At 39.2% G+C, this 27,610-nt stretch overlaps 2 protein-coding genes across 2 annotated transcripts; both read left to right on the forward strand.

The window, feature by feature from the left end:
- The first annotated feature begins 8,980 nt into the window (after positions 1 to 8,980).
- Positions 8,981 to 9,743, forward strand: LOC115634233. Its single transcript, XM_030531825.1, has one exon. It carries the CDS (start codon positions 9,083 to 9,085, stop codon positions 9,689 to 9,691), a length of 609 nt encoding a protein of 202 aa, XP_030387685.1. The 5' UTR covers positions 8,981 to 9,082; the 3' UTR covers positions 9,692 to 9,743.
- Positions 9,744 to 16,050: 6,307 nt separating this feature from the next.
- LOC115620695 (maternal effect protein staufen) lies at positions 16,051 to 24,059 on the forward strand. The gene is made up of 7 exons (XM_030514068.1): positions 16,051 to 16,385; positions 17,132 to 17,421; positions 19,242 to 19,989; positions 20,731 to 22,102; positions 22,164 to 22,355; positions 22,420 to 22,793; positions 23,470 to 24,059. The coding sequence occupies exons 2-7, from the start codon at positions 17,204 to 17,206 to the stop codon at positions 23,650 to 23,652; spliced, it is 3,087 nt and encodes a 1,028-aa protein (XP_030369928.1). The 5' UTR covers positions 16,051 to 16,385; positions 17,132 to 17,203; the 3' UTR covers positions 23,653 to 24,059.
- Positions 24,060 to 27,610: the final 3,551 nt, after the last annotated feature.

The following is a 27,610-nucleotide window of genomic DNA, read 5'->3' on the forward strand; positions in this document are numbered from 1 at the left end:
CGTTCCATTATCGCTTACAATGGTCTCGGGCACTCCAAAACAGTGAAATATTTGCTTTAACATGAACTCTTGTATCCCAGCCGAAGTAAATTTCTTTAACGGGTGTAACCAATGAAATTTACTAAAATGATCTAGAACTATTAATAGTCCAATATGACCGCTTTTACTACGTGGATATGGGCCAAGCAGGTCAATGTATAACCTTTGAAATGGTCTACACGTTGGTGTTTGCGCACCCATAGGTGGGCGAAGAATACAATTAGGAGCTTTATTTTCCTTGCATGCGTCACAGTTACGAATGTAATTGCGCACATCTCTCGCTAAACCAGGCCAGTAGAGATTTCTACGAAGCTTTTCAATAGTTTTTTGCATACCACAATGCGAAGAGACTACGCTGTCATGAGCTTGTTTAAGCACCTCGGCTCTTAAGCGTTCTGGAACCCAAAGTTTCCAAGAATTTGGTTCTTGTTCCTCTACTCCGGTAGCATGTTCAGTTCTCATGTAAATAAACTGATTTAGAATTTTAACGTCAGGAAATTTGGATTGCTGCAGAGTAAATTTTTCTTTCAATTCCTTATAATCTGTATCAAAGAATGCATCTGATTCCAAATCAATGATAGGACCTACTGTTAATTCCGCTAACTCATCCTCACACATTCGAGACAGTGCGTCAGGAACTACGTGATCTTTCCCTTTTCTATGTGAAATGGTAAACTTGTATGGTTGTAAACGGAAAATCCAGCGGGCCAATCTACCAGAAGCATTTTGTTGGCGCATTAGCCACATAAGACTGGAATGATCTGTAACTACTTCGAATTCTTGAAGTTCTAAGTAGCACCTAAACTTTTCAATTGCTAAAATAACAGCCAGACATTCACGTTCGGTAACGCTATAATTGCGTTGTGCACGACTCAATTTTTTAGACATAAACGCAATTGGCATTTCATCACCCTCGGAAGATAATTGCACTAGCACAGCGCCTATTCCGAAGTTACTTGCATCGCAATGAAGATAGAATTTCTTGGCGAAATCTGGATTTTGCAACACAGGAGCCGTAGTCAAAATGGTTTTCAAGTTATCCATGGCTTTCTGTGCTTCTTCAGTCCAGACAAACTTCTTTTTATTTGACAACATTTCGGTGATGGGGCATGTCAAGTCTGCATAATTTGCAATAAAACGACGATACCAGCCACATACGCCTAAGAATCCTCGAACCTGCTTGAGATTTCTTGGTGGTGGCCAATTCAAAATACACTCAATTTTTGCGGGATCCGTACAGATACCACCGCTGCCAATAACGTAACCTAAGTAGTTAACATTACTCACGCAAAATTGACTTTTCTCAATATTGAGAGTTAAATTTGCTTGACGAAATTGTTCTGCAAGACGAACCAACACCGAAAGGTGGGAAGAAAAGTCTTCAGAAACAATACAAACATCATCTAGATAACCAAAAACGCAATGACGAAGATCAGGAGGAATGATATCATCCATTAGACGACACATTGTAGACGGCGCATTACAAAGGCCAAAAGGCATCACTTTAAATTGGTATAAAGGCCTACCAGGAACCGTGAATGCTGTCAAGGGTCTTGAATCGTCCGTAAGCTCAATTTGCCAATATGCATCTTTTAAGTCGAGCTTAGAGATTATATTTGCTTTTGGCAAGCGAGCAAAAATACCATCGATGCTTGGTAGAGGATAAGCATCCTTTTTAGTGGCATCATTTAACTTCCTAGCATCCAAACATAGACGAACCTTGTTAGGTTTTAATACAAGCCGCATTGGCGAACTCCAAGCGCTGGAAGAAGGCTCTATAACATCCAATTCTAACATTCGATCAATTTCTGCATATAACAATTTCTCAACTGCTGGGCTAACAGGGTAAAAACGCTGTTTCACTGGACGGGCATCACCAACATCAATATGGTGTTGAATTAAACGAGTGCGACCCAAACCTTCTGAACGGTTTGGAAACAATTTTGTCACCACATCAAGTTGTTGCTTTTGTATACTGGTAAGTGGATAATAAGACGAGTCAGTAATTGTATGGTCGGTACTATTATCATTTTTCTCGAGAGTGGAAAATTCTAACGAACTGATAATATTAGGGGCCAAAGCAAAAATTTTCCAGAAGTCAATGCCTAAAATCAATCTCTGCTTTATAGAAGGAATAACGTACAGCTGAATTGATTTTGCAGTACCCTTATATGTCATAGTGACGGTCAAAACGCCAATGACGTCATGAGCTTTACCATCTGCAGTTCTTACCTGTGATTTAATAGCTTTAAACTCAGGTAATATAGAAAAGTTTTCCAAAGCTAAACTCGAGCCAATACAACTTACATTCGCACCTGTATCTAACAGACCGTGCTCAGTAAATTGCAAAAATGACACTTCCGCATAACAACGCATATCATTTTTGTTACTAATAACAGACGCGACTAACATTTTACATTGTTTCCTAATTTGATGGAAATAGTTTTTGATCCGTTGTGTATTTCTAGATATTACAGGATTAATATCATTGAAGATTCTATTTCTGACTTCTAAATAATTTCTCAGCCTCTCATGATATGGACGAAAACTTTGAGGGGCGACGGACACATTCTTATCCCCTTGCGGTCGTTGTATCACTTGTACAGGAGCAAGAGAATCTGTGGCGTCCTTGTTGACATTCTCAGTTAATTGGTTGGGGGCATCCGGCTGTTGTTGGATGCACCCTGCTGGCGGTTTTCCGAACGACGACGATTGCAAGTTCGGCACTGTGGCTTATAAACGTTGAGAGCTCCACATCCGTAACAGAATATTCGGCGTTCTGCCAAGCAATTTTCCCATACATGGCCTTGCCCATCGCAATTCCAACAGGTAATGTTTACATTGCGAATAGCGGCGAGTTCATTTTCCATATTTAAATCGATGTCAGGATCAGTGTGCTCTTCTACTTCAATCTCCTCAACTGCATAACATTGACGACGCGGTATAGCTGGAGTTATTCTTTGTCTTCCCTCCGCGCGACAACTGAGTTCGCTCACCAGATTCTCGTGCATTTGTACAAGTCTACGTAGCTGACCTATGGAATGAATAGGCTGATACAGCAACTTATGGCGGATTTCTGGGAGCAAATTATTTTTAAGAATTTCAATCAATTCTTCATCCTCAAACCTTATCGAAGATTTATCAATCAATGCGATTACAGCTTCATAAAAATTAGCAAAAGTTTCACCTGATTTCTGTTTGCGAGACCGTATTTGTTCTTTGCTTGCAAATTCTGATCGGTACTCTTTGTACTGCTGTCGTAATGAAAGGCAAAAATCTGTCCAGGCAATGTGATCCACTTGTTTGTGGTATCGCCAATACCAATCCCTGGCTCTTCCTACGAACAGAATGTGCATATGTTTACACAATGCAGTAAAATCGCTATCGAGAGTTTCATCGGTAAGCGCTTTTACGCGATAAATAAACTCTTCGACCCCTAAACCATCCGAAGAACCATCAAAGTGCAAATTCCACTTCTGTATTACCTCTGCCACTTTACTGGGATGAACTGAAGTACGACTATTAGACGATCTTGCGGCTGTCGTTACTTGTGACGAATTAGCATTCGAAACAGGGCTCACATTCAAAGAGGACATTACTCTAGATACAGTTTGTTCAATCATAGCTTGTATAGTAGAATAATTAACTGGCTGTTCACGTACATGACCGACACGATTGGGACGACCTCTTCTCCTAGTGTTTGCAATTCGCTGTGGAGGAGGGTCTGCTGCAACTGTAACTTGACTGGCATCTAATTCTGGCACTGGTGCATCGCTCACGTCCAGAGGACGGGGATCAATAACTTCGTCAGGGCCTTGAGCATCTCTCATGCTTTTTGCCAAATTTCTAGTGACCGGACGACGACTTGGACCAGGGCCTATAGGATCTACTTGCTTAGGTTGTGGAGAGCAATTTCCTATAACCAATTTAAATTGTTGGACCTCTAGCACAGTGGAACAATTGGGACATTCAGTGTGAGACTCTAGCCAACTTTCAAGACATGTTTTGTGAAAAATGTGTTTACAGTTTGTAATAAAACATGACTGCGTATTTGTCATTAACTGACAACAAATATTGCAATTCCTTGCGGCAGTATCCGCTGAGGATTGCGCATTTTGGGGACTATGTTCAATAGGCATAATACTTTTCAATATATTTTTCTGATATATGACATTTTTGGTTGACATAATAACTAGAACAAAAATCAACTAGACATTATTCAAGTGCAAGAAGTAGTGTGTTTTTTTTTTTTTTTTTTTTTTTTTTTTTTTTTTTTTATATGGGCTATTGCATTTATAAAAAGATAAATAAAACGTGCTATGTATGTACCCTTTCAATTGACCGCCCTTGCTCGGTAGCGATATGCCGAAGCAGCATGATACATCTATTCCAGAAACAAAGGGAGTCCAATATCACCAGATAAACACTAACAACCATTTATCAATCTTACGATCCGAAAGGAAGGTGACGCAATTTAATATCTACTAAACTTTTGAATACCTGATCAATGAAAAGGCTCTCACAGTGACAATCGGCAGGGTATCCAATCTTAGCTGAATACGCAAGATTCCAGAAAGTATACGATAGTATTTCAAAACTCAAAATGCTCAAAATCTAGACAAAATCAAAAAGCAATCGAAAACAAAACGAGCTAAAACTCCGAAGCAGTGTGATAGCGATGTTATTCTATCTGTTTAGGATTTTACAACTCGAATTTGATTAAGTCAATACACAACAAAATAAACGTCGGCAAGGCATCCGATCGCACTCAAATACCAGGTTCCAGTACGTATATTCTGAAGTATTGAAACGTAATCACAACTCTTAAAGAACATTATGTTGTGCCAGGTAACACATACGTGCCATCAGTCATAATGAACTCTATATTGCAAAATACAGCTTCGAAAAATTTGGGAGGAGTTACTACTGCGCATAAATGGACTTCACTTCAATTATGTTCTTAATCCATCGTACCCTTATTTATTCACATGCAGCAGCCGCCACACATGTTGTGGTCTAAATGTATGTAACTTTTGTTATTCACAAGCAGTAGCAGCCCCACGTGTTGGGCGCCAAAAATTTATGTAATAAACTAATCATTGCTGTAAAACGCTATCTAGTTTTGCCCCACGTTGGGCGCCAAAAATTTATGTAATAAACTAATCATTGCTGTAAAACGCTATCTAGTTTTGCCCCACGTTGGGCGCCAAAAATTTATGTAATAAACTACTCATTGAAGTATCCTGGCTAGATGTAAAAACAACAAAAACCAGATAGCGTGAGCCGACGGTGTCACAGCGGAGGTCGGGACCCTTTGATACCCTAGCTCTTTCGGGGTGGGGTGGGTTTGCTGTGTCCTGAAGACTCTAAGTACATAAATTAAATTATTATAGAGTCCCTGCTGAAACTAAATTTTGGAAGGCCTACTTCCAACAAAACAACTAAAACAAATCAAAGGCCAATTAAATGGGAGAGGGAAACTGACGGTACAAGTGATAGCTTCTTGCATCAGAAAATATGTCTAGCTATTTTGCGAGATCTTGAGATGGAAGTCGATGCTCGCGTTCTATACCCACCCAACCATGGAGCTCCAATGCGAGTATTGTTTATGGAGTTCCCCTAAAGTAAATGTTCTAGCTAGTTTTACGTCACCATGTCACCAGAAAATAAAACTTTACTAATTCATTTTAAACAAAATTTAATAATACGCATGATTAATTATAAAGATATACATTGTCGAGCAAACAAATTATAAATCTATTAGCAGGATAAATTCTTATGACAATGCAAACATAATAGGTATAATTCATTGAAGAAACTTATTTAGTATGAGTAAAAAAAAAAATACAAATTTAAGCCAAGTAGTTATTTATATATATAATTCAAAGAACATAGGCTGAATATTTTATAGTCTAAAAAAAATTGGAAAAATTTATTGTGAAATCAGAAAGTGTGTGTGCATATACGCTTAATGTTATTTATTCTCATGTTATTCTTTATGTGTTAAAGTAACGTCGATTCAAAATTTAGCTACCCGAATCAGCAGCAGTTTATTTAAAGGCAATTAAATGAAAAAAAACAAAACTAAACTAAAAGCTCACATGAGTGATAGTGAGGTAGGTCAGTGCTGCAGATCAGCGCATTCTTTGCGGGTTCATTGACCTCCGCATTTTAAGTTATTGTCATATGTTCTCTCAAAGGCATATTAGTATAAGAGAAAAAGTTAGTATAAGACGAAAGTAAATTGACATGCGATAACTGTCGAGCAAAAGCTCTGTACTAAAATTGATATGTATGCATGTATCACATTATATCAATTTAACTTCGGCTTACAAACGAGATAAGAGACAAAAGCAATAGCAATGATAAATACAGACTTACGTACAGACTCCAGCGATGAAGGGCCCTCCAGCGAGGTGTAGTCGTTGTTTTATGTACAGATTCATTCAATGCACATACATTTATATGCAAATGCATATTTATATGGTGTGTTATTATATGGATGGGTTAATTTTGGGCTTATTTAAATTGGTCTTATTTATCTCGAGGCATATTTTTTTCGGGTTCATTTTCGTTTGCTATTATGATATATATTTGTACACATGCCTTTTCGAGAATTTATTTCGGTTTAAGCTTGTATGCACTGATCTTGGGCACGAAAAAAAACAATAGCAAAAAAAATTAAATGCACATGTCTGCTAAAAAAACTGTACCTATTGGTACATATAAGTATATGCACTATATTGGGTTTTAAGGCATTTCCCTTTCGAGGCACTGTACACACACTCTCTTCAATTGTGAAACTGTGATTTTCAAACTTAGACACTATATAGGCTCTTTTTGTGAGCAGTAACACATTTTATGTAGTTAACGCTGAGGTGGTGGTGGCGGCAATGGTTTCTACGGCAGAGGGAAGTCGGCGGTGGTCAGGTTGGGCTAATGACGTTTCGACACCCAGAGCAAAAAGATATATCCCGCATGTTCGCAAGCTCCTTTTTGGAAGACGGACTGGTAGCATACGGCAATTCACTTTGCCGGTTGGAACCAAATGTTTCGTCCAAGTGTAAACAACGACTGCGGTTTGAATTCCACCGGGAAATAACCCTTATGTCGAAGTTATTTGATTCGGCTGCACCCAATACAGCAGCGACAAGGGGTTAGTCGCAAATCTCGTGACGGATGCGCACCGATTACTTGGCAGCGCCCTTAATAGGCAGTTGCCCACAGGCGGAAAATGCCATAAAGATTGGGGGGGGTCTTCAAATCGTCTCCAGCCGCACGGTTTTACACTCGATGAAGGTCCAGGTTAACGTGGACAAAATCTTAGGGTTCGAGAGTGTCACGCCGTTTTCCTTTTGGGCCAGTGAATAACACCCAAAACACGTGTTAGGCGTAGCTGACGGACGTGGCTACTTTGTAGAACTTGGCCATCCAAAAGTTAATGCACAAAAGAGGTCGGTTTTAGCTAGATCAGGCCTTTTATAACACCTCATTCCAGGGAACTACTGAAGTGCGTAAAGTTAGGTGCGCTTTACATTCCAACCAAAACCCAGAGTTGTACTAACTAAAGCTTTCAGAGTAATACAGCTGATAGGGGCCTGAAGCTTTGGGACAAATATTAGCCCTTTTTATCGCAAGTGCTAATTTTGTAGCACCGAGCTGCGATAAAAGTAACATTAATTTTATTTTAATGCAGGCGACCATTACAGAAGTAAACTGAAATAGAATTGTATCCATTGAAACATTTTTCAATTAGAAAAAATATTCTGCTGCGGATGTTTCGTAGAACACCAAAGTAAATACCCAAAGTAAATTGCACCTTTCTGTAAAGCACCGAGTACCAAAACAGAATGCAAGAAAAAACCCAAAATCATTGCAGACACGGATTAAACATTCAAAGAGACAACCATCTACTCACAAACGGATTGGCATTCAAGCCGTTAAAGATATTAGCCACAAAAACTGTAACCAACATTTCGTTCTTTTTTCTTTATTTGGATTAGCCCTTACAGCCATGCCGGCGGATTATTGGCGCCGACAGTCGCTGCAATTTATGCTGCCACGAGGGCCTTGTCGTCGATAGAACTTTTATTTACTTACTCCTCTCCAAGTCTCCTTCTCGTCTCGTCTCTTCTCTTCCCATTCCCCTTCCCATTCCCAGCGTGTGCCAAACATGGCAATTGTTTGCCGAACTGCGAGCGACGGCACGCGACCCACATGCATGCAAGTATAAACATTTCACGGTGCACAACATACATATCTGAGATATTTTTATGGCCAACGTGCGCTGGCAGCGTTCCATGACATCCATACGCGGATACGGATATGCACGACTGTAAAAAACTGTATCTGCGCATTGCTCTTATCTCTACATAATCCACTTCATACTTTCACTGTACCGCGGAAATTGAAAATAAACATTAACTCTTGTTACCGCGATTACTTACGTTTAAAAAATAGGTTCGTACCGGGACCTGAATAAATAAAATAGCTGAGCGATAATCTTTTGTGAAACAATGGAGATTTCACGCCCACGGGTTTTATTAGCGTCCCAGCAATTATTCAAAGCATTTAGTTTATTTGAATTGAAACAATAACAACTGATATTGGATCGTGATAGTGGATCGTGTTTATTCACAAATTATTTTAATTTAAAAATGGTTTTACAAAAGGTTCATTGAAAAACGAAAATATTCTAATGTTAGCTATATTTTAATTAAAAAATACCTAACTATTAAATTAACTAAAGTATTTATAATTTATTTTAAAATGTAAACATTTTGAATCCCCTAAGGCTTTCAGGCTTTTATGAAATATATGGGAACTATCGTCTTAGCTCAGAACACATTTTCAAATTTTCTCCCATCTTTAGACACTTGGAATGCCCTGCCATGAACTTCAGTTATAGGTCTGGTGGAAAATGTTTCGTACTAAAACTACACAAAGCTCTTCCAAATTCCAAAATGCGTGCGTGCAAAAGCAACGTATTGAAAACAAGAACGAAAACGCGACTAAGAATCGATCCTCAAATAGTGCTACCAGAATGACTGCGGCGCTAAGACGAAGTACGGAAGAGCGTCCAGGAGCACATATCAGTCGAATATTGAGTGCCACAAGGACACAGCATCAGATAGCGCCAAACTCAGCGCCCATTGCTGCGGCTAAGAAGTCCCCCAGAAATAAAGTTCTGCCAGAGGTGAAGCGCGATACGCTCGTCAACTCCTCAGCTGCTTCCAAGTCCAAGTCACACATGCGCAGCAAGGCAGCAGCAGTAGTTGCAACAAAATCTGTTTCGACCACAACAGCAACATCGAAGCCAGTACCCAAGTGGAATTGTGTTTCCTCGTACCAGCGGCGTAGTCGAAGCCGCCGTGCAGCCGCATCCTGCGCCTTCGATTACGATCTGTCTCAGGTGGAGCAGCGCAACTTCGGCCACTGCCATCATGCGATGAAGTCTGTGCCAGATGCCGAGTTGCAGCTGCTGCGGAGCGGGCAACGTGCCACGTATCTAGAAACGCGCTATGAGCGCTGTCCCGAGCTCAAATACCACTACCCGGAGGCGACCAGCTGGCGCTATGGCTGGTTCCACAACCAGTGCCGGGGCGATGCGAGTAAATTAACGCCCAATCATTGCATTACCTCTATAATGTAAAGTTTGTGGCCTCCATTTACTATTAAATTTTAAATTGTTCTCTTCTGCATAATTTGCAGAGTTGTCTTTTCTGATAAGCCCAACTAACTAAATGAAATTTAATTTATGAAGAGCTGTCTGACAGCCCAATTGCTTTGGTTTCACAAGCCGAAGCGTCTCGCCTCTCTCACTGTCCTGTTACTGCAAATGGAAACTCCTGCAACCGGCATCAAATTCCATATATACATATATATACACGTACATTCATATATGCTTGTGGATCTTGTGCTATTTTGTTATTCATAACATTTCGGTCGCCTGACAAAACACATGCCATGCGGGCTAAGCTAGCAACCGGACTCTTCAACCGTATTTCTCTTAAACAAACAGCCACTATTATACTTATAGCGGCTTAAACAGGAATGCTTCCAGCAGAAAATAGTTGATAATTCCATTACAATTAACAGGTTTCTTCTTCATTAAAACTACGAAATGCCAGATCTTAAATATCTTGTATACTAAGAGTCATATGTTTATGAACAGTTGCAATAGCATGCGTAAAAGTGAATTTGGTGTTATTCTTAGCACTCGACTCAAGAATTACTAACTGTCCCTCGTACGTGCGGCTCGACCGGCTCGACCGGCTCGACCCTTCACCGAGACCTAAGCCTGTTCACCGTGGAGGAGCAGATTGGAAGGCACACAAGTAGACAAGTAGTGACAAGCTACTGAGGTACCGCAGTTTGCTTGCAAGAGGACTCCTTCCTGCCAGACCTTTGCGAAGGCTAAAACGATTAGGATTTGTCAAAACAATTACATACGCATAAGCCACCCCTTACTTATTAATCCTGGCGCGAAAGTGCCCGAGGTTAGACTATTTATATTTGTTAACATGTATTGTCAATGCTTATATTAAAGATAGAAAAAAAAGACACTCGACTCAAGCATTCCATTCCTAATTTCAATTAAGATACTTCAAATTATATTAAGTGCATTCTATTTATTTAATTTTTTGTAACAGATGATTTATATTTGCAATCTGTCCGATTGGACAATCAGTAAATTCCAATGGGAGAACATTGGCATTAGGATTTTGTATTATGTGGGACTTAGTAGGGTGGTGGGCTGATATGGGTGCGGAATTTTAGTTTGTGCGATGAGGAAGGTGCTATATTCTTGGACGACGGGTGGAGGTGCTGTTGTCTAGCAGGTTAATGGCGAGGGGATTGGTGTGCCTGTCCAGTCGGTTTACGTGGGCTCTGCTCAGCTGGTAAGCCCATGGGACTTCGAGCTCGTTATTTATTTAAAATGAAATTTATTCTAATGCCTAGTAATTAAGTAATTTATTAAGGTAATTCAGTAGTGTTCTCCATTTAAAATCAGTTGAAATATATGTATGCATGCATTCCAATGATTCCACACACGATATGTGCGCAAATAGTAAATATTTAAAGCAAACAAACTTAGCTGATTTTATTTATACTGAAATAAAAACAAACACGGAAAAATAGGATTTAAATGTGCACTGCTTGTGGCCGTAAAATGTGGGTAGAAATCATCAAAATGCTGTATATATACATATGTATTTATATGAGTTTTGTGGGTCTCAATGGACATATACATACTAGGTACATCGGACCCTGTTGACTGTTGCGTTTTCTGTTAAGCACACGAGTTCTCTTGATTTATTTTCCCCTTTTAGGCATTTTTGAAAATTTTGTTTTCGCAACAGCTGTTGTTTCTGCGCCGCCCACTCGTTTCGCTTGTCTGATTGCAAAACACACGAGAAATTGCATAAAGCAACGGCTGCTGTCATCTTATATGCATGTATGTATATAAGTAGCATGTGTGGGTATGTGGGTGGATGTGTGTATGATGTGCTGTCCAACGCGGCGGATGCGTGTTGTGTTATGCTTGGCAAAATATTGCGCCTGGCATTCAAAGTGCTTTGCAAAAACTTGCCACAATAACTTTACCAACTTGCATTTTGTTTGCGGTGGTTGTTGTTGTTTGTATGCGACAGATGTGGGCGTTGTGGGCGTAAGAGGCGTTAAGGGCGTTGGGAGTGTTGGGGGCGTGGCGCTGACTATGCAGCTTTTGATTGACTCATGAAAGTCCAAAGTTTTTAATTGTTTTGCAACATTTCTGGCAATACGAGTATGCAGTGAATTTCTTAAAGCAAGTCGGCGCTTCGTTTAATTACCGCAGAGTTTGCCGCAGCGACACAGACACTTTAGAAGTAGCATTTGTATTAGGTATGTATCAGAGAACTGCATGAGTGCCTATTTTTGTGACTCTAAGTATACTTACTGAAAAAGCGGTTGCGGTGTGATCGCCACCGCATACTATTTTGTCAATTCAGTGACATACTCAAAAGGCATTTTTGTATTGGTATGACTGGATCACTTTCGTACTCGATCATGGGTGTATGCGGTTTCTGCTTTACTTTTTCATCGCACATTCTTGTTGTCGTTTTCTGCAATCGTACTTATACTCATACGCGCACAATACAAATATTGCGTGCGCAAGAAACGATGAGAGAAGAGTTGACAAAATCAATGTGATGATTAGCAAAGCAAAGACCGGGTACTGCAAACACCGCATATGAAAATCGAAGCGAAGCAAAGACCAAGTACTGAAAACAACGCATGTGCATAACGGCGTTTTTTTATGTATGCTCATAATGCACTGTAAATTATTTGTTTCTGCATTCTGCTTCATATGGAAGGGTATAGTTAATTGCTGCATAAGCCTCATTAGTGTTGAATCGATCATAGATGATCGTATTCATAAGAGCAAAAAAATGAATTAAATAAATCCTTTTAATTTTGTACACATCTTTTTTTTACCTTGCCTTGTTTATGTTTGTATTCTTAGCGATATAGCCAAAACAAAATCGTAGCGGAATATGTACAGTGTACACACAAAAGAACATACATACATGTTCTACTACATACATATGTACATACGTGTAAACACATGTGCACTGAATATCCAAGGTCAACATCGCAAATTATACTTTCATAAGTACAAGTATTGCAGGCACCGCATCTGAATTGATGGTGCAGAGCGAACACTCAAAAAGACAGAGTAAAAAAATTGCCGAGTGCGAGAAAACCCAATACTCAATTGATCGCAAACATTTGGTGGTGGTTTTTACTCTCACAAGTTTCTTTGCAATCACCAACCGCATAAGTACAAAAATGAGTGAAGAGGATAGCGAAAAGTCTTGTTGTGATTGCATTGATCTAAGTATAAGAAGGCCATGAGTATAATCAACACCGCATCATTTTTTATGCGGTGTTTTGTGTGATCGTGAGTGAAATATTCTAAGTAGGTATGCGGTGTACTTATTGTTGCGGTGCACCGCTGCAGTTCTCTGGTATGTATGTATGTATGTGTTTACAAATTTACAACTTTAACTGAATTTTCACAAATCCGTGATGCAACATTTTAAATTTGTTTTGTCTTCGTTCCGATTGTTTACAATTCATGACGGCTTTCAAATTTCATTGCCTCGTTCCGAGCTTGGAACAAGCTGTTGGCCGTTGATTTTGTTGCATTTGGTGGCAAACAGCTGGCGCAGAAGGTGCAGCCCACTTCCTCTTTTCCTTTCCCATCGCCGGCACTGAGTGAAAACTTCTTCTTCGACTAAGTCTCAGACACTTGAAGCTGTTTTGTTAAGTTGTTGGATGTCTGACTCGTTCAAGTGGCGGGCTTTTTGTGACTCTCTCGTACTCATTCTCGCCCTCTATTTTTCTGGGCTCCGTGGCTTTGCGTGATTGCAAACAAGAATTCTCATTTGGCTTGTAGCTCCCCGCGGAACTAAAGTTTATTATTGTTTGCTGAAATGTACATATTTGGCTTGGTTTTCGACTTTTTGTGCTTCTATTTACCTTTAAATAAATTTCATGTTATTTTTCTGGCTCCGCTCTGTGCTTATTTGAGTTTTATTTGTTTTCGATTTCATTGGGCAGCCCCAGACAAACACTCTTCTTTATATATATGTACATACAAGTATATCTGTAGTTCACTAAGTGTAAGTGTACTATGCCTGACTTACATTGCCAACATATGATTGAACAACGCTCCGTGTTTTTAATGAGTACCATATAGTGTGTTAATTAGCTACAATACTTGTAATCTGAGGCCAGGTTTCAATTGCTTGGAATATATTTTTTTGCCATATTATACGTATTTTTGAATATCTATATATGACTGGTCATGCGAATTGCTTTTGATTGTATTTCTGGTTCACAACAGCGTTCAAAAACCGCACAGAATTTACACTTGACCTCAAAAGCCATATTTTACATTCTTCCCCTCGTTCAAGCATCTCCTCTTGCCAACTAACTATTCGATTGCTTAACTTTCAAGAATTTATGGCGCAGTAAGGTTTTGCATTTTTGCACATTTTGTGGTAAATTTTATTATTTTGTGGCCATTGCTATAATTCTGAAATTATTTTGTTTTCATCGGTTTTGGCAATTGCTCAAAAATTAGTCAGTTGAGTTGTCGGTTCATTGTTTGCACCGGACGAGATTGATAGAGTTGGTTATTGAGGTTTCCAGTAGGAAAAACAGGGAGTGGTCTTCTCCGCCCAACAGCAATTTGAAAAAGTGTTCGAGCAATTTCTGCAAATCTCAATGCACTTGCAATCTTTGCTTATTAATTGATGAGTTCTGAAATGTTTTATTTAGTGTGATTTGTAAAATGTATAACCCATTCCCCATCTTTAGGTTACTAAGTACATACTAAACAAAAATAGTTTTATGAATAATCATTTAATTTCGAATTAAACTCCATTTGAGAAACAACTGCCCTGTACTATGGAATTTTGTTATTATGTTATAGAAGCTTACTGTAAGATTTAACAATAGCTTCATTTAATTTAAGCAATAATTTAATATAAGCAGCGTCAGCCTTCGTATCTCTAATATCCTGGTAATATGGAAGCAAAAATGTATTTCTTTAATAAATAACTTGTGGCCTAGTTTAGTTAATTTAAGCCAACTAAAAAATATTTACTTTGAATAACAGTTAATTAAATTGACTTTTTGAATCCGCTTAATTCCACGCCCAACGACATCAACTATGATCGGACCAAGTATTCAAAAGTTATAAGCAAATTTGTTTCATTTTATGTTGCTATTATTCATAATGTGGCTTTACGAGTTAGTGTTCGTTCTTTTCGATTTTGTTTTATACATCAAAAGAAATAAAATAATATAAAATTTGGTAGATAATTAAAAATGGTTAGTCTTACGCGTAGGGGGGAAAGAACTTTCCTTGTTTTACGATTCAGTAACTATGTAAGGAATAAGTATTGCCTTTTCTAATTACCTATGAAAATAGTAGGTCCTGATTTTTGAGAATTTCGAGAAAGTTAAACTTGATCAGAAGGCTTCAAAAGTCCTTTCTGGATATTTAAACACGCCATGGAAAAGACAGGATCTTGAGTTACAATTAGATTCAATTATTCCACAACCCCCTTCTCGAAGATGAGAATTATAATTCCTGCCATATTAGTTACTTATACAATAGCTAATAAAAGTTTCACAAATATTATGTTACTATGACAGCGTTTTTAAACGTATCTTATGTTACAGTTTTTCTACAATCTTTTTTTATATTTCGAAATGAAACATTCTTAACAAGTGCTATTTCAGCTATGTTTATACTGTCCTGTGACTGGGGGACGCCAATACGGTGAGAACCACGTTCAAATGATAATCCATCTTATTCTGGAACAAGATTGACGAAATTAGTTAATAACCGGATTGGAGGCGTCATTGCGGAAGTTTGAGAGCGGCCTTCTCTTAGCTGTGGGTGTCAACGTTCATAAAGCCGGAAATTCTGGGTGTGCCATGAAACGGCCAGCATAGAGGCCAGTAAGCATTGTAGCAAAGATGTCAGCAAAAACAGACAGACGAGCGTTAAATAAATATTAGTTTTTAATCTGAAGGGCAATCGTTCAAATTTATACGTTAATTAATTTCATTTTTAAAACACTCTCAGATCATAAAACATAAACTATTATATATAAGTAGTAATACCAACTATTAAGTCCCAGGCCAAAATGTTAAAAAATCCAGTTTTTTTTATAGAAACGTTCGAGTCCTTTTCAAAAGAGGGCGCCATTGGCACATATAAAAACTTCAATTAAGTTTTTGAACCATTTCAGTATGGTATTTATTTGTACAACTAGTTACATTGATCTGGCAACACCAGTGCTTAAATCTAGTGGTAGCTCTACAATACACAACCCTGACAGAAACGAAACACTTACCAACACCAAAGCGCAAACACCCCGCGTCCCGCTTACCTAAATGCCATTATTATTTGTCGAGTTTCATCCGCAGCCACAGTGCAAAGTATGGCCGCACGTTTATAAATTATAATTAAAGCAAGTTTTCAACAACTAATAAGGCTTACTTAATGTCCTAAACTAAAGTTAAATGTTAGTCTAATAAGTTCATCAATTTAATTTAAGTGTTAATGTAGTTTTAAAGTGTTCTTTGTGTAGCTAAAAGTCTCGGTCCCTTAAAAACGATTTCTCGCTGTCGCCGCCACCAGTAAATTCTAATACTTTCTATACATATACATATACACCACACATACACAAACCGATTCGATTCGAGCTGCATTGCCTTTTAATGCGTTTGGCCTTTTACACACAAACAAGTGAAGTACAAAAATACGCTGACAATAAGCGGTAAGTAGAACTATCCTCGTACAAGCGCTGGTCGGCACAACAAATGGTTATGCCACACCGGACAGTGGCGTCGCATATGTGTGCACACAAAGGGGTTAACGAAAATCACAAACTATGCAGTCTCTGCTGTGTGAGTGTTCAGTTCAATGCACGTAAGTGCGGTCCGTCCTTTAGAACTTGATTTCCATATGCAAAACAATTTATTTGAATCAAAAATGCAGCTGCATTTTATCCAATTTCAATGCATATACATAATATGAACATACAGAGATACAAGCACACATTTGAATGCATCGAAATCAAACTACCACAAAAACTAGAAAAGTGCAACAACTTCCACACAAATATATTCACATATGTATATGTTTGTTTGTGTCGCGTTGCATTGCTGCACGTACTATGTACGCATGTGTGTGTGTAAAAGTAGCTATGTGTTTGCATTGCACATTTCTTGCCTGCTCCCTGTTGGTGGTTGATGGTTGCTGCTGCCCCTAAACCCGCCACCAAATCAAAGAGCCTGTCACAATTTGATTTAGGCACAGACAAAAAGACTCATCTTGGGCTGGGTGCATCCATTTACATGTAGTGTCCATCCTGCTACATGTTGTTTCCGATTCCTGTTGAAAGCACACACAATTGGCAAACAATAAGACACCTTTTGCCCCTTTGTGTCGCCAATAAAAATATTGCATTGTGCCGCGCTCTTCTTGTTTGTTTGTTGAACTGAACGTTAACTCTTTTTGCAGCTGCCCGCAGCACTCTGTCAGCCTTCTGTCAACTCCCTCTCCATCGGGAACCTTGGGAGCAATCAGTACAAGATGCAACATCATGTGCATTCGGCCAGACAGACGCCACACGTCCGTGCTGCCCATCATCACAATCACATACCCCTACATCCAGCCATGGCGCCTGCCCTCACACAGGATCAACAGCTTATGGCCAGTCTACCGCCGACAGCGCCTGGAGCGTCAGCTGCGACGGTAGCTCTTGGAGCTCCACAACAGCAACAGACACAGCGGGAACATCACCATGCACGGTACATATACTACATATGTTAAAGGTCAAAACTCTCAAATGAATCGAAAATTGAAATATTGTTAATATTCAATTCACATTTATTTGAAATCTTATTCTCAACACATGAATTCAATTCAATTGAATTAAATATTAAACATTTTATTAAAACCATTTGAATGGCAATTAGAATTAGGACCTAGCAAGTATTTTGCTATACAAGTACGATTATAATAATAATATATTTGACTAGATTGATGAAAATTTGATCAGGAGAAAAAACGTTGCTTGAATTATTCGTTTTATAGTTTTATAAACGTTTTTAGAAATAATTTCAATGAACTTAAATCTATTAGGGATGGGCGAAAGCAAAATTAAAGTTAAACTTTAGCCTAGTGGTTAGTCGTTACCCTTGACAGCATCAAAATCGGCAGCATGTCTAGCTTTATGCGTTTCAGCAATTATGTTAATTCCTGTCACTGACAATCGGTGTGAGACTCATCATCCCATTTTCTCAACTCATAAATTATAATTTCAGTGCACCTTTGTTCTTTCGCACTCAGCATGACTTCCGCTCAATAACGGGTTTCTGGCGACGACGTCGCCTTCGAAGTCTGCGCTGCAATTATCCTTGACGTTGGATCGCTTGCCCATTTACTCATACACTGCGGCATCCAGTTCTGCGTGCCTCGTTTCGTATATTCTCCCCGATATCATATGTTTTGCACCGACGACTTCATAGGAATGAGCTTCTCATCCTCGTTAGTCCTCAGTTCGAATTCAGCTGCGATTGGAATCACACTCGCGTCGCTTGTGTCTGGCGCAGCAACTCGCCGTTATCAGCTTAAACGTGCATTCTCGATCATTTTTGGCAGCATGCCAAAATTAAAACGCAAACTTGCAGGTGAAAGATTATTATCCAAAAAGAAAAAGTTGGGAGAGTTATAAATGCAAAAGAGTGTAGTGCTGAATTGTAAAAGAAAAGTTAAAATAATAATGTAATTTAGTTAAAATATCTCCCCTATTTGATACTTCTATTCTTGATAATAACTTCTATCGAAAATGTCTGCATTTTGAAGCCTGTGTTGATTTGAAATTGGATGCAATTACCCATATCAGTGCTAATTTGATTCCATTCCACAGTTCACTGATCTTGCGATTAAAAAGTGCCAAATTCTCATTGCCTATTGTGAAATTCATAAGTTTATTGGTCAACATGCCGCTGGCATTTGCGCATGCCCAGCTACGAATATCAGGGTGTTGTTGGGTGTAGAGTTTCGGGTGTCGGGGTGCGGTAGGTGCGTCTCAATTGAAACTGACAGTTGGCGAAAAATGACACGATACAAAAAAGAATGCGGCTTTTGTGCTTTGCTACGATTTCCCCTATTGTTCCCACTCGCCGCTGTTGTCAGAAGCTTCGGCCGCGGCAAAAACTCCAACCACAAGGCATAAAGGATCACAAAGCGAAAGGGTGAGATAGGCATGCTGCTGCTGCCGACTGTTTCCTTACGGCTGGGTCTGCTTCTGTCGCTTCTATGGCTATGTTGGTATTTTGATTGTTTGGCTGCCAAATTTTGTTTGCCATGTTCGTACTTATACTACATATACAGAAAAGCGCGTTCAAGTATTTTGTAGTAGGTCTTAAGAATTTTTATGCGCCCAATTTTGTATAAATTGTGTGTGTGTGCCACATTTTGCTCCTCCATAATCCTTTTCACGCCTGATATCTCGCATTGTGCGCGCGTTTTTGTTTACATGCCACAAACTTTGACCGCTGCCTTCTAAGTTGTTTGTCAATATTATCAACCGAATTTGTTGCTTTATTCCTGCGTATACTTGCAGTCTGAGCCATCATCATCATCACACACAGCCGGCAAACGCCAGCACCGCCACCTATCATCACAATACGAATCAAATGCAAAAGATTCGCCAGCAGCATCAGCACCTGAATACCAATAATGGACATGTGAAATGTAATCAGCCAGCTCCGCAGACCTACAACCACATGGCAGCGAATGCTGCGGCACTTTCCTACAATCAAGCCCCACCCTACATGACTGCCCATTTGGGGGGCTATGCTGCGCAGCCGCAGCCCATAATGGGCGGTAAACCGCCCCACTACTACATAAACAATGCCACAAAGCCTTCCAAATACAACAACAACATCAGCCACTACAATGCTAATAGTGTCAACAACAGTTTTACGCATGCGCCCAAAACCATTCTGCAAAACACATATCGCAATGCCAAGACAAATGGCCAAACAGTTCCCGCCTCAGATGTAGTAGTAGCAGCAACAGAGCTTCTTCCGTTAGCAACCACTAGCAATAGCAACAATATTGTCATCACGCCCGACGACAATGCAGCTGGCGAGTTCGTCGAGAAGACTACGACGACGACAACGTCTCTAGAAGCCACGGACACGGCTGCTGCTTCGGCGCTTCAAACTCCAAACGAGGACAACATCAGCAGCAGCTCGGAACACATCGATGCAGCTGGCAATTTACCCAACGAGGACAACAGCACTTCACGCAGCTCCAAGGATAAAACGCCCATGTGTTTGGTTAATGAGTTAGCGCGATACAACAAGGTGAGAGGAATAGTAGCGAGTCATAGGCTTCTATAACTATTACTAATTGGTGTAGCTCCTGTGGATTAACCAAAAAATTATAAAACCAATAATCTAAATAAACCAATAAATTGGTATTTAAAATTGCTTAGAGGCGAGAGAAGCAGTAGCAAGTCATATAATTGTTGTAGCTCTTTCGAATTAATGAAAGAAATTATAAAATAAATAAACTAAATAAACTAATAACTGTGCATTTAAATTGCTTAAACCTGAAACTAATAAACTTATATCATTTAAAGAAATGGTTACAATAAGGGAGCATTGTTCGCAAAATAAACTTTTTTTGTGTTTGTTAATCACAACGTAAAGGTCAGTGGTATAATCATAAAAAGCCAATAAAGTGGTGACATATAATAACGACACGGAAAACCGAATATAAAATTGTTGATTTTTTGTTCAACGTATAAAACGCCAAGATTAGGGATTATATCTATAAACGGGCCTTATTCTACCTCTTAAATTTATTCGTTACCCATTAACCCTACAGAAAGCCGAATAAAGTTTAGATAAAGTAAATATGTAAGCAACATTAAATAAATCTGATTAATTATTTTGAAGAAAATGCAATATTCAAACATGTCTTAAATTCGCTTTTTAAAATTATTTTTAGATAATAATGAACAAATTAATTTTGTTTTATAAATTAAAGAAAGTCTAAACTGAAATATCGATTAAAATGTATTTTGCTTTTTCTCATTATAGATTACGCACCAGTATCGGTTAACTGGCGAACGCGGTCCGGCACATTGCAAAACCTTTACAGTAACCCTTAAACTGGGTGAGGAAGAGTATTCGGCGGATGGATTTAAGATCAAAAAGGCACAGCATTTGGCAGCCTCCAAGGCGATAGAGGAGACCACGTATAAACATCCGCCGCCCAAGGTGCGGCGCAATGATGAAATTAACCCGTCTCGGACCCACATTACGCCCACAGTAGAGCTCAATGCTCTGGCAATGAAGCTTGGTCAGCGTACCTATTATCTGCTGGATCCCACCCAAGTACCGCCTAGTGATACCATGCTGACTACGGATAGTTATGGGGCCTCACTGCTTCCCACGCCGCCATCCGCTGGCTTGGTGCAAGCATCAGGGCCACCGCCCTCAAATCACGTTCCGTACGCCATGCGTCGTAATGGCAACTATATGGTACCGGCGCCTCCCATACATCCGCATTTGGCGCTGCAGCCGCATCGTGGAATCTACGGCCATCAGCGAACCTTCACGCCCAAATATCCGGCTCGGTATGCGCTTCCACCACCGCTCGGTGGGCACATGATGCACGGACCACATGGTCCCTTTGCCCCACTGCCCGTCACGCCCAGCAAGATAACACTGTTCGTGGGCAAGCAAAAGTTCGTGGGCATAGGACGCACGCTTCAGCAGGCTAAACATGATGCAGCAGCACGAGCGCTGCAGGTGCTGAAGGCCCAGGCAAACAGCTCCACGGAAGAGGCATTGGATGACTCTATGGATGAGGGTGATAAGAAATCTCCCATCTCGCAGGTGCACGAAATCGGCATCAAACGCAACATGACGGTGCATTTCAAGGTTCTCCGGGAGGAGGGACCGGCTCACATGAAGAATTTCATAACTGCTTGTATTGTGGGCTCCATAGTGACCGAGGGCGAGGGCAATGGAAAGAAAATTTCGAAAAAGCGTGCCGCGGAGAAGATGTTGACTGAACTGCAAAAACTGCCGCCATTGACTCCCACCAAACAAACCCCTATGAAGCGCATTAAAGTGAAAACACCCGGCAAAGGCGCTGCAGCAGCGGCAAGTAATGGCCAGGGAGCTACTGCTGCCACGCCCCCAGCGAAGGGCGAGCGACGCAAAAGAGCGAGTAATACAACTAAGGAGAAGACTGTGGAACTGGACGATGCGGAGAATCCAATTACGAAGCTCATACAATTGCAACAGAACCGCAAGGAAAAGGAGCCCATTTTCGAACTAGTGGCCAAGAATGGCAATGAGAGTTCCAGGAGGCGGGAATTTGTAATTGAAGTATCCGCCAATGGCAACACAGCACGTGGGACAGGCAACAGCAAAAAGTTGGCGAAACGAAACGCAGCGCAGGGTAAGTCACAACCCATTTTATTAAAAGTAAAATCTAATCGTTTTCCTCTTGATATAAACAGCACTCCTGGAATTGCTAGAAAATACGGAAAATGTTCCCAGCTCGGAAGCAGAGCATGTCATAGAAAATGATTCAGCAGCAGCCGTAGCCCCCCTCCCAGCCATTGAATCTGTTGCTGGGCTAGATGTACCAATGGTTTCAACACCAGCAGGACCCGTTCCCGGCATATTAATATTACGACAAAACAAGAAAGGTAAGTGCGCCACCAAATCTTATGAATTCAAGAAATATATTTGTATATAATTTCCCTCAAGCAGCTAAGAAAAAGGACATTTCGGCAATTGTGAAAAACAACGTGGAGCTCAAAGAAGAAGCTATAGTGGAGGCCACAACGGCAAAGACGGCAACCTCGACGATAGCTATAGCGGATGAGTCTAAGGATAATACCAACAATGAGTCTAATCCACCCGAGGCTACAACTGAGAGCGTACTCAACACCTCCACGGGAAGCAACACGAGCGGCGTGAGCAGCAATAGTAGCAATGCAACTGGCAGCAGTAATGGCAAGAACAACAGCAGCAACGCTGGCAATTCCTGCAGTAGTACGAGCGGAAATAGCGGTGGTGCAGTTGGCGGTGGTGTGCACATGAAGGAGCAGCTATTGTATTTAAGCAAACTTCTAGACTTCGAGGTGCGTTTTCTTATAATCTATTGACAGAGCTTGCTGCATTTACTTCTCAGTAAATCAAGCAAATTACATTTGAATGCCTTAGGTTTTGACGCTACAACTGAAAACTATCGCCAGCAATTCAATTTCTTCAAATCTACATAAAATTGGATTGGATTTAGAAGTTCGCTACAATATGCATTATTCGAAATGTTGAACCATTACACAAAAAAGCTGTGAAATTAAAAATGGAAAAAAGTTAAAGAAGCCTGATCCAAAATGCTTACTAGAGACGATTTAATTTTCATGCAACAATATTTTTTTTAAAATAATTTATTTTATTTTCCTAATGTAGTTCCTAGCAGTCTTAGAAAATGGGGACTTTAGAAAGCGGTAATGAGTGATGAAGAAAACCGCTTAAGTGTAGTTGAAATGCTATAACTGATGTCGAAACTTGTCTTACACAATGTTTCAATCCGGCTTTTAAGTACATTTTGTGTATCAAGGGGAATCGAAATGAATTTAAAACTGATTCAATTCCTATTCAACTAAATTCAATTCCACAATGTTTTGAAAATGTTGAGTAGCATTCATTCAGTCCCTAAGGAGGGTCTTATAGTACTTGACACTAGTGTCTGGGTACAATTCGCATGCTTAAATTTAATGAGATAAGTAATCTTTATTTTTTATCATATTTTAGGTAAACTTCTCCGATTATCCGAAAGGCAATCACAACGAGTTCCTCACCATTGTTACACTCTCCACTGAACCGCCACAGATTTGTCATGGCGTTGGCAAAAGTTCAGATGAGTCGCAAAACGATGCAGCGCGCAACGCATTGAAAATTCTCAGTGAGCTCGGCTTGAACAATGCTAAAAAATAAAACAAAAAACGCAGTTCTTTGTTGCCATCGCTCGTAAATACCCGTCCACAAAAGCTAAAAAAAATGTCAAAAAAAAAACATGAAACTTAAAACTGAACCTGTGTGCAAAATTATACAAGAAATTGAAATACGCAAAATATGAAAAATATCTGCACTTGTACTATTTTGAAATAGCAAATTATTAGTTAATAACTATTTATTTATTTATGTGTGACAGCGGGCACAGTGGATTTAATATTGCTGAATTTAACATTGTGCCAACTGTTGTTATTATATTTATTTATTTGTTGTTGAAGTTGAAGTTGATAAATGAAGCAAGAACATAATACAATACCCAAAACATTTACGAAATAGTCTTATAGGAAGAGTACTTGTTAACGCATTATTGAATTATATTGATGAACGAAGCTCAAAACCAGCGTCATACTTATGTATACAGGCGGCAGGTCAGACTCTTGTGCTTCCGATGAGTGGCAAGCGCTTGAAAAAATAAATGGAAAATTTATTGCCCAGTCATAATGGAGATAAAGATATTGGTGAAATTTTGTATTTATTTATTTTCAAAGTCAACAAAATGTAAACAAGAAGCTACTAAACAGCAACAGGAACACTGTGCTGGCATGTCTGATGGAACTCGGCTAATAATGAATCTATTTTAATATTATTCTTAAGCTGCATTGAATTAACGATGCATACAATAACAAATTTCAAACGAACAAACAATGTAGTTTTCAAAATGCGCCGACCAATGTGTGTGTGTCTGGCGTGTTTTCATAAATAAGTTGTTGCGTTGCTGAAATTTGTTAGGTATTGCTGTACAATTTATAGCAATGCACAAAATTTACCGAAGTGAAGATAGAAATCATAATTATAAGTGGTAGAGTTAAGCGATTGCTTTGTGGTTTGAGTAAAAGTGTTGCTATAAATTGTGGGCACATTGATGTTTTTCTTAAGTCATAAAATACAATTTGCATAATCGTCATTATTCTAATTATAAATGTTTAAAAATCCTTTTGTAAATGTTCAGATTTTTGCCATGCTACCTATACCCTGTACACAAAAACTTCAAACGCTACATTTAACCGAAGTCGACCTAGTCGCATCTGACGGCTATTTATTTACTTGCGAACTCCCACTATATTCCAGCAAATTCTTTTGAATTGTTTTATGCTCCAGAAATGCTACAGGGTATTCTATTGTGTAGTGCGCCCATTTCTGCGAAAAACTGAACATATTTATGAAAAAAGCGCGTGTTGTTTAAATGCTTCATGTCCTCTATTTATCCTATTGTAGCTTGTTTTGTATTACTCTTAAATGTTTTATTGCCTGCACCTACACAACGATTTTTTGTATTTGAATATCACACATTAAGTGAAATTTGTACAATAGTATTAATGTTTTTTTCTTCCACACAATAGCACATACACTCCCAGACACTGACACACTCATATACCCACGCATATATTTATATAAAAATAAAGAAAACACACGCCAATTAAACAGCACATTAAGTGTTAAGTTGCATTATGTAAAATGTATTTTGTCTAAGCAAAAAACGAAAACAACCAAACAAAACGTAATCATTGGCGGCAAGGCCTTTGATGTCCAGATCGACGCGCCTTCAGCAACAATGTGCATGATTTGTTACGACTAAACATAACATAAGCATACCTATACATAAATTTAACTTATTAAAAGTCACACCCAGTATTAAAGTATACTAAAATTAAACATAACCCCCACACACTATCATTGTGCACATTGTTCGCATGCGTGTTTATTTTGACAGAAGATTTTGCAAAAGACCAAAAAGTTTGCCTAAAAACAATTTTTCAAAAATGCATGCTTTGCAAAATCTTCTCAAAATTCAAAAAACAAAAGAGAAAATCAACTATTTTCTTATTAGAATTACTAAGTATAAAAGCGCGTTAAATGTACTGTGCGAGAAGTTTGCGCTCGGTGCGTAAAAAATAATCGAAATAAATGGGTGGGTAACCACACTTTTATTTAGTAGTTGTAAGCCAACATCAATAACACGTGCTAGTGTTAGTCTTAAAGAAGGAACACTGTTTATGTTGTCTATTTACCATTTACCCTGTCTATTGTGCGCCAGCATACTAGTATGTTATTTCCATAAAGCAAGACATTACGATTATAATTATGTACAATGTATCGATTGAAATAAAAATTGAAATAAAGCTACAGAAATGCAAAAAGCCACTCACTTTTCACTTATTTTAAAAACTTAATATTAAAAACAAAAAGACGAAGACGGATTGGCATATTTTTAAAAATGTTTGATATACATCATTATAACAAATATGCCTTTCAAGCATCATATTATGTCCGCAAATAGACACTCGTATTATTATTTATGACCGTAATAACCCAAGCCCTGCCCCCAAAATGCGACACAATAGCCAATGGGCAATAGGCTAATCAAAGCAACGCAGCGCTTACATAAATATCATAAAAATTAGTGAAAATTATTTTCTAAACCCACAACAGAGATCGAGTGACAGACGTGAGACATCAAAGTCCGAAATGCTTGTTAATTTGGCAGCATTTCGCAAGTTCCGATCAAAACTGTAAACCGTTCACAAACCTAATAAGTCTCTAATCTACAGTCAGGCGATGACTAATCAATCGCCTAATATTTATGCAAACAAAACAGAGGGCTACTAAATTGTATACTTTTATTGCAACGCGATCGAAATAAAATCAATTAGTTATACACACGTATACAAACAACTACGGGTCGACTGGCTCCTTTCGAATGCGGTCGCAACCTCAATTATGACATTTTCCACAACAACATTTTCAATAATAAAATGGTCCTGTAGGCCAAAAGCAGACCTAAAAATGGAAATTAAACAAAAAAAAACATGTTTTACTGCGCCTCCGCGCTCTCTGAAGCTTTAATTGCAGCGTCCACTTTCTCCGCTGGCATTTTAGTTTGCCGGCTGGCCGACTCACTGGGCTGGGTCTGGGTTTGGGCCAATCGTAAGAGTTGTATGTTGATGCGGCAAATGCATAATAAAAACATAAAATTAAATTAATGCTTCGCTTGCACACATCGCTACATGTTTGTGGAGTGTATGCGGCCCTCAAAAAAACACCCGGCAAAATCAAAGCGTTTCCGTGCTCTTCCCATTTGCATATGCATTTCTATTGGGACCTCCGTTCCCGTTCCCGTGTCCGTGTCCCTCCCCTAACTGAAGAGTTCGCCGATCGGCGCAATTCGCTGTCGCCATGTGTTGATTAATTTATAGCTCTGATAATAATCCGGCAGAGTAGTGTGTGCATGTATTATGAAATTTGATTTGGAGTTTTGGCGTTGTTGCCAAAAGAAATCCATAATACACATGTGCGTATGTGGAGAAAGAAACTAAAAGAAATAAAATACAATTTGAGACTAAATTAACATGTGTTTGTCAGCGCGCTGTGTGGGTATCTATGAGATACAAACAGACAGAGAGACAGACATACATACCTGTATGCGTGTGATGTAATGAGCGTTTGATTTTAAAATGCCATTGAATTTGGGTTTTGGTTTCGGTTTCGGTGTTAGTTTTTGGAATTTTTTGCTATTGGCAATTGGTAGCGGAAATGAAGTTGTGCAGCTCACACACTCAATTAGATAGTTGGATGCATTAGCACAAATATATACGTGCACTTATATAAGCCTCATTTACATACAAATTCAAAATATTAATTCATTGGAATGCCAATAAATAAAAATTCAAAAATGACGCGCATATTTATTTAAATGATTATAAACGCTTATAAAACTATATCTGTGCGATATTTCTTTTCTACCGGCCTGCCGGTTCACATGTTCACCGTCAATGTAAATGTCAACAATACTCGTACGCGTTTAAAAGGTTACCAAATGTGTTTTATGTTAAATCAGTGCATGGAACGTGGAAGTGGACGCGGGGTGGCGTGGCGTGGCGTG

Source organism: Scaptodrosophila lebanonensis, unplaced genomic scaffold, assembly GCF_003285725.1.
Source record: "Scaptodrosophila lebanonensis strain 11010-0011.00,11010-0021.00 unplaced genomic scaffold, SlebRS2 tig00000001-arrow-pilon, whole genome shotgun sequence".
Lineage (NCBI taxonomy): Eukaryota > Metazoa > Arthropoda > Insecta > Diptera > Drosophilidae > Scaptodrosophila > Scaptodrosophila lebanonensis.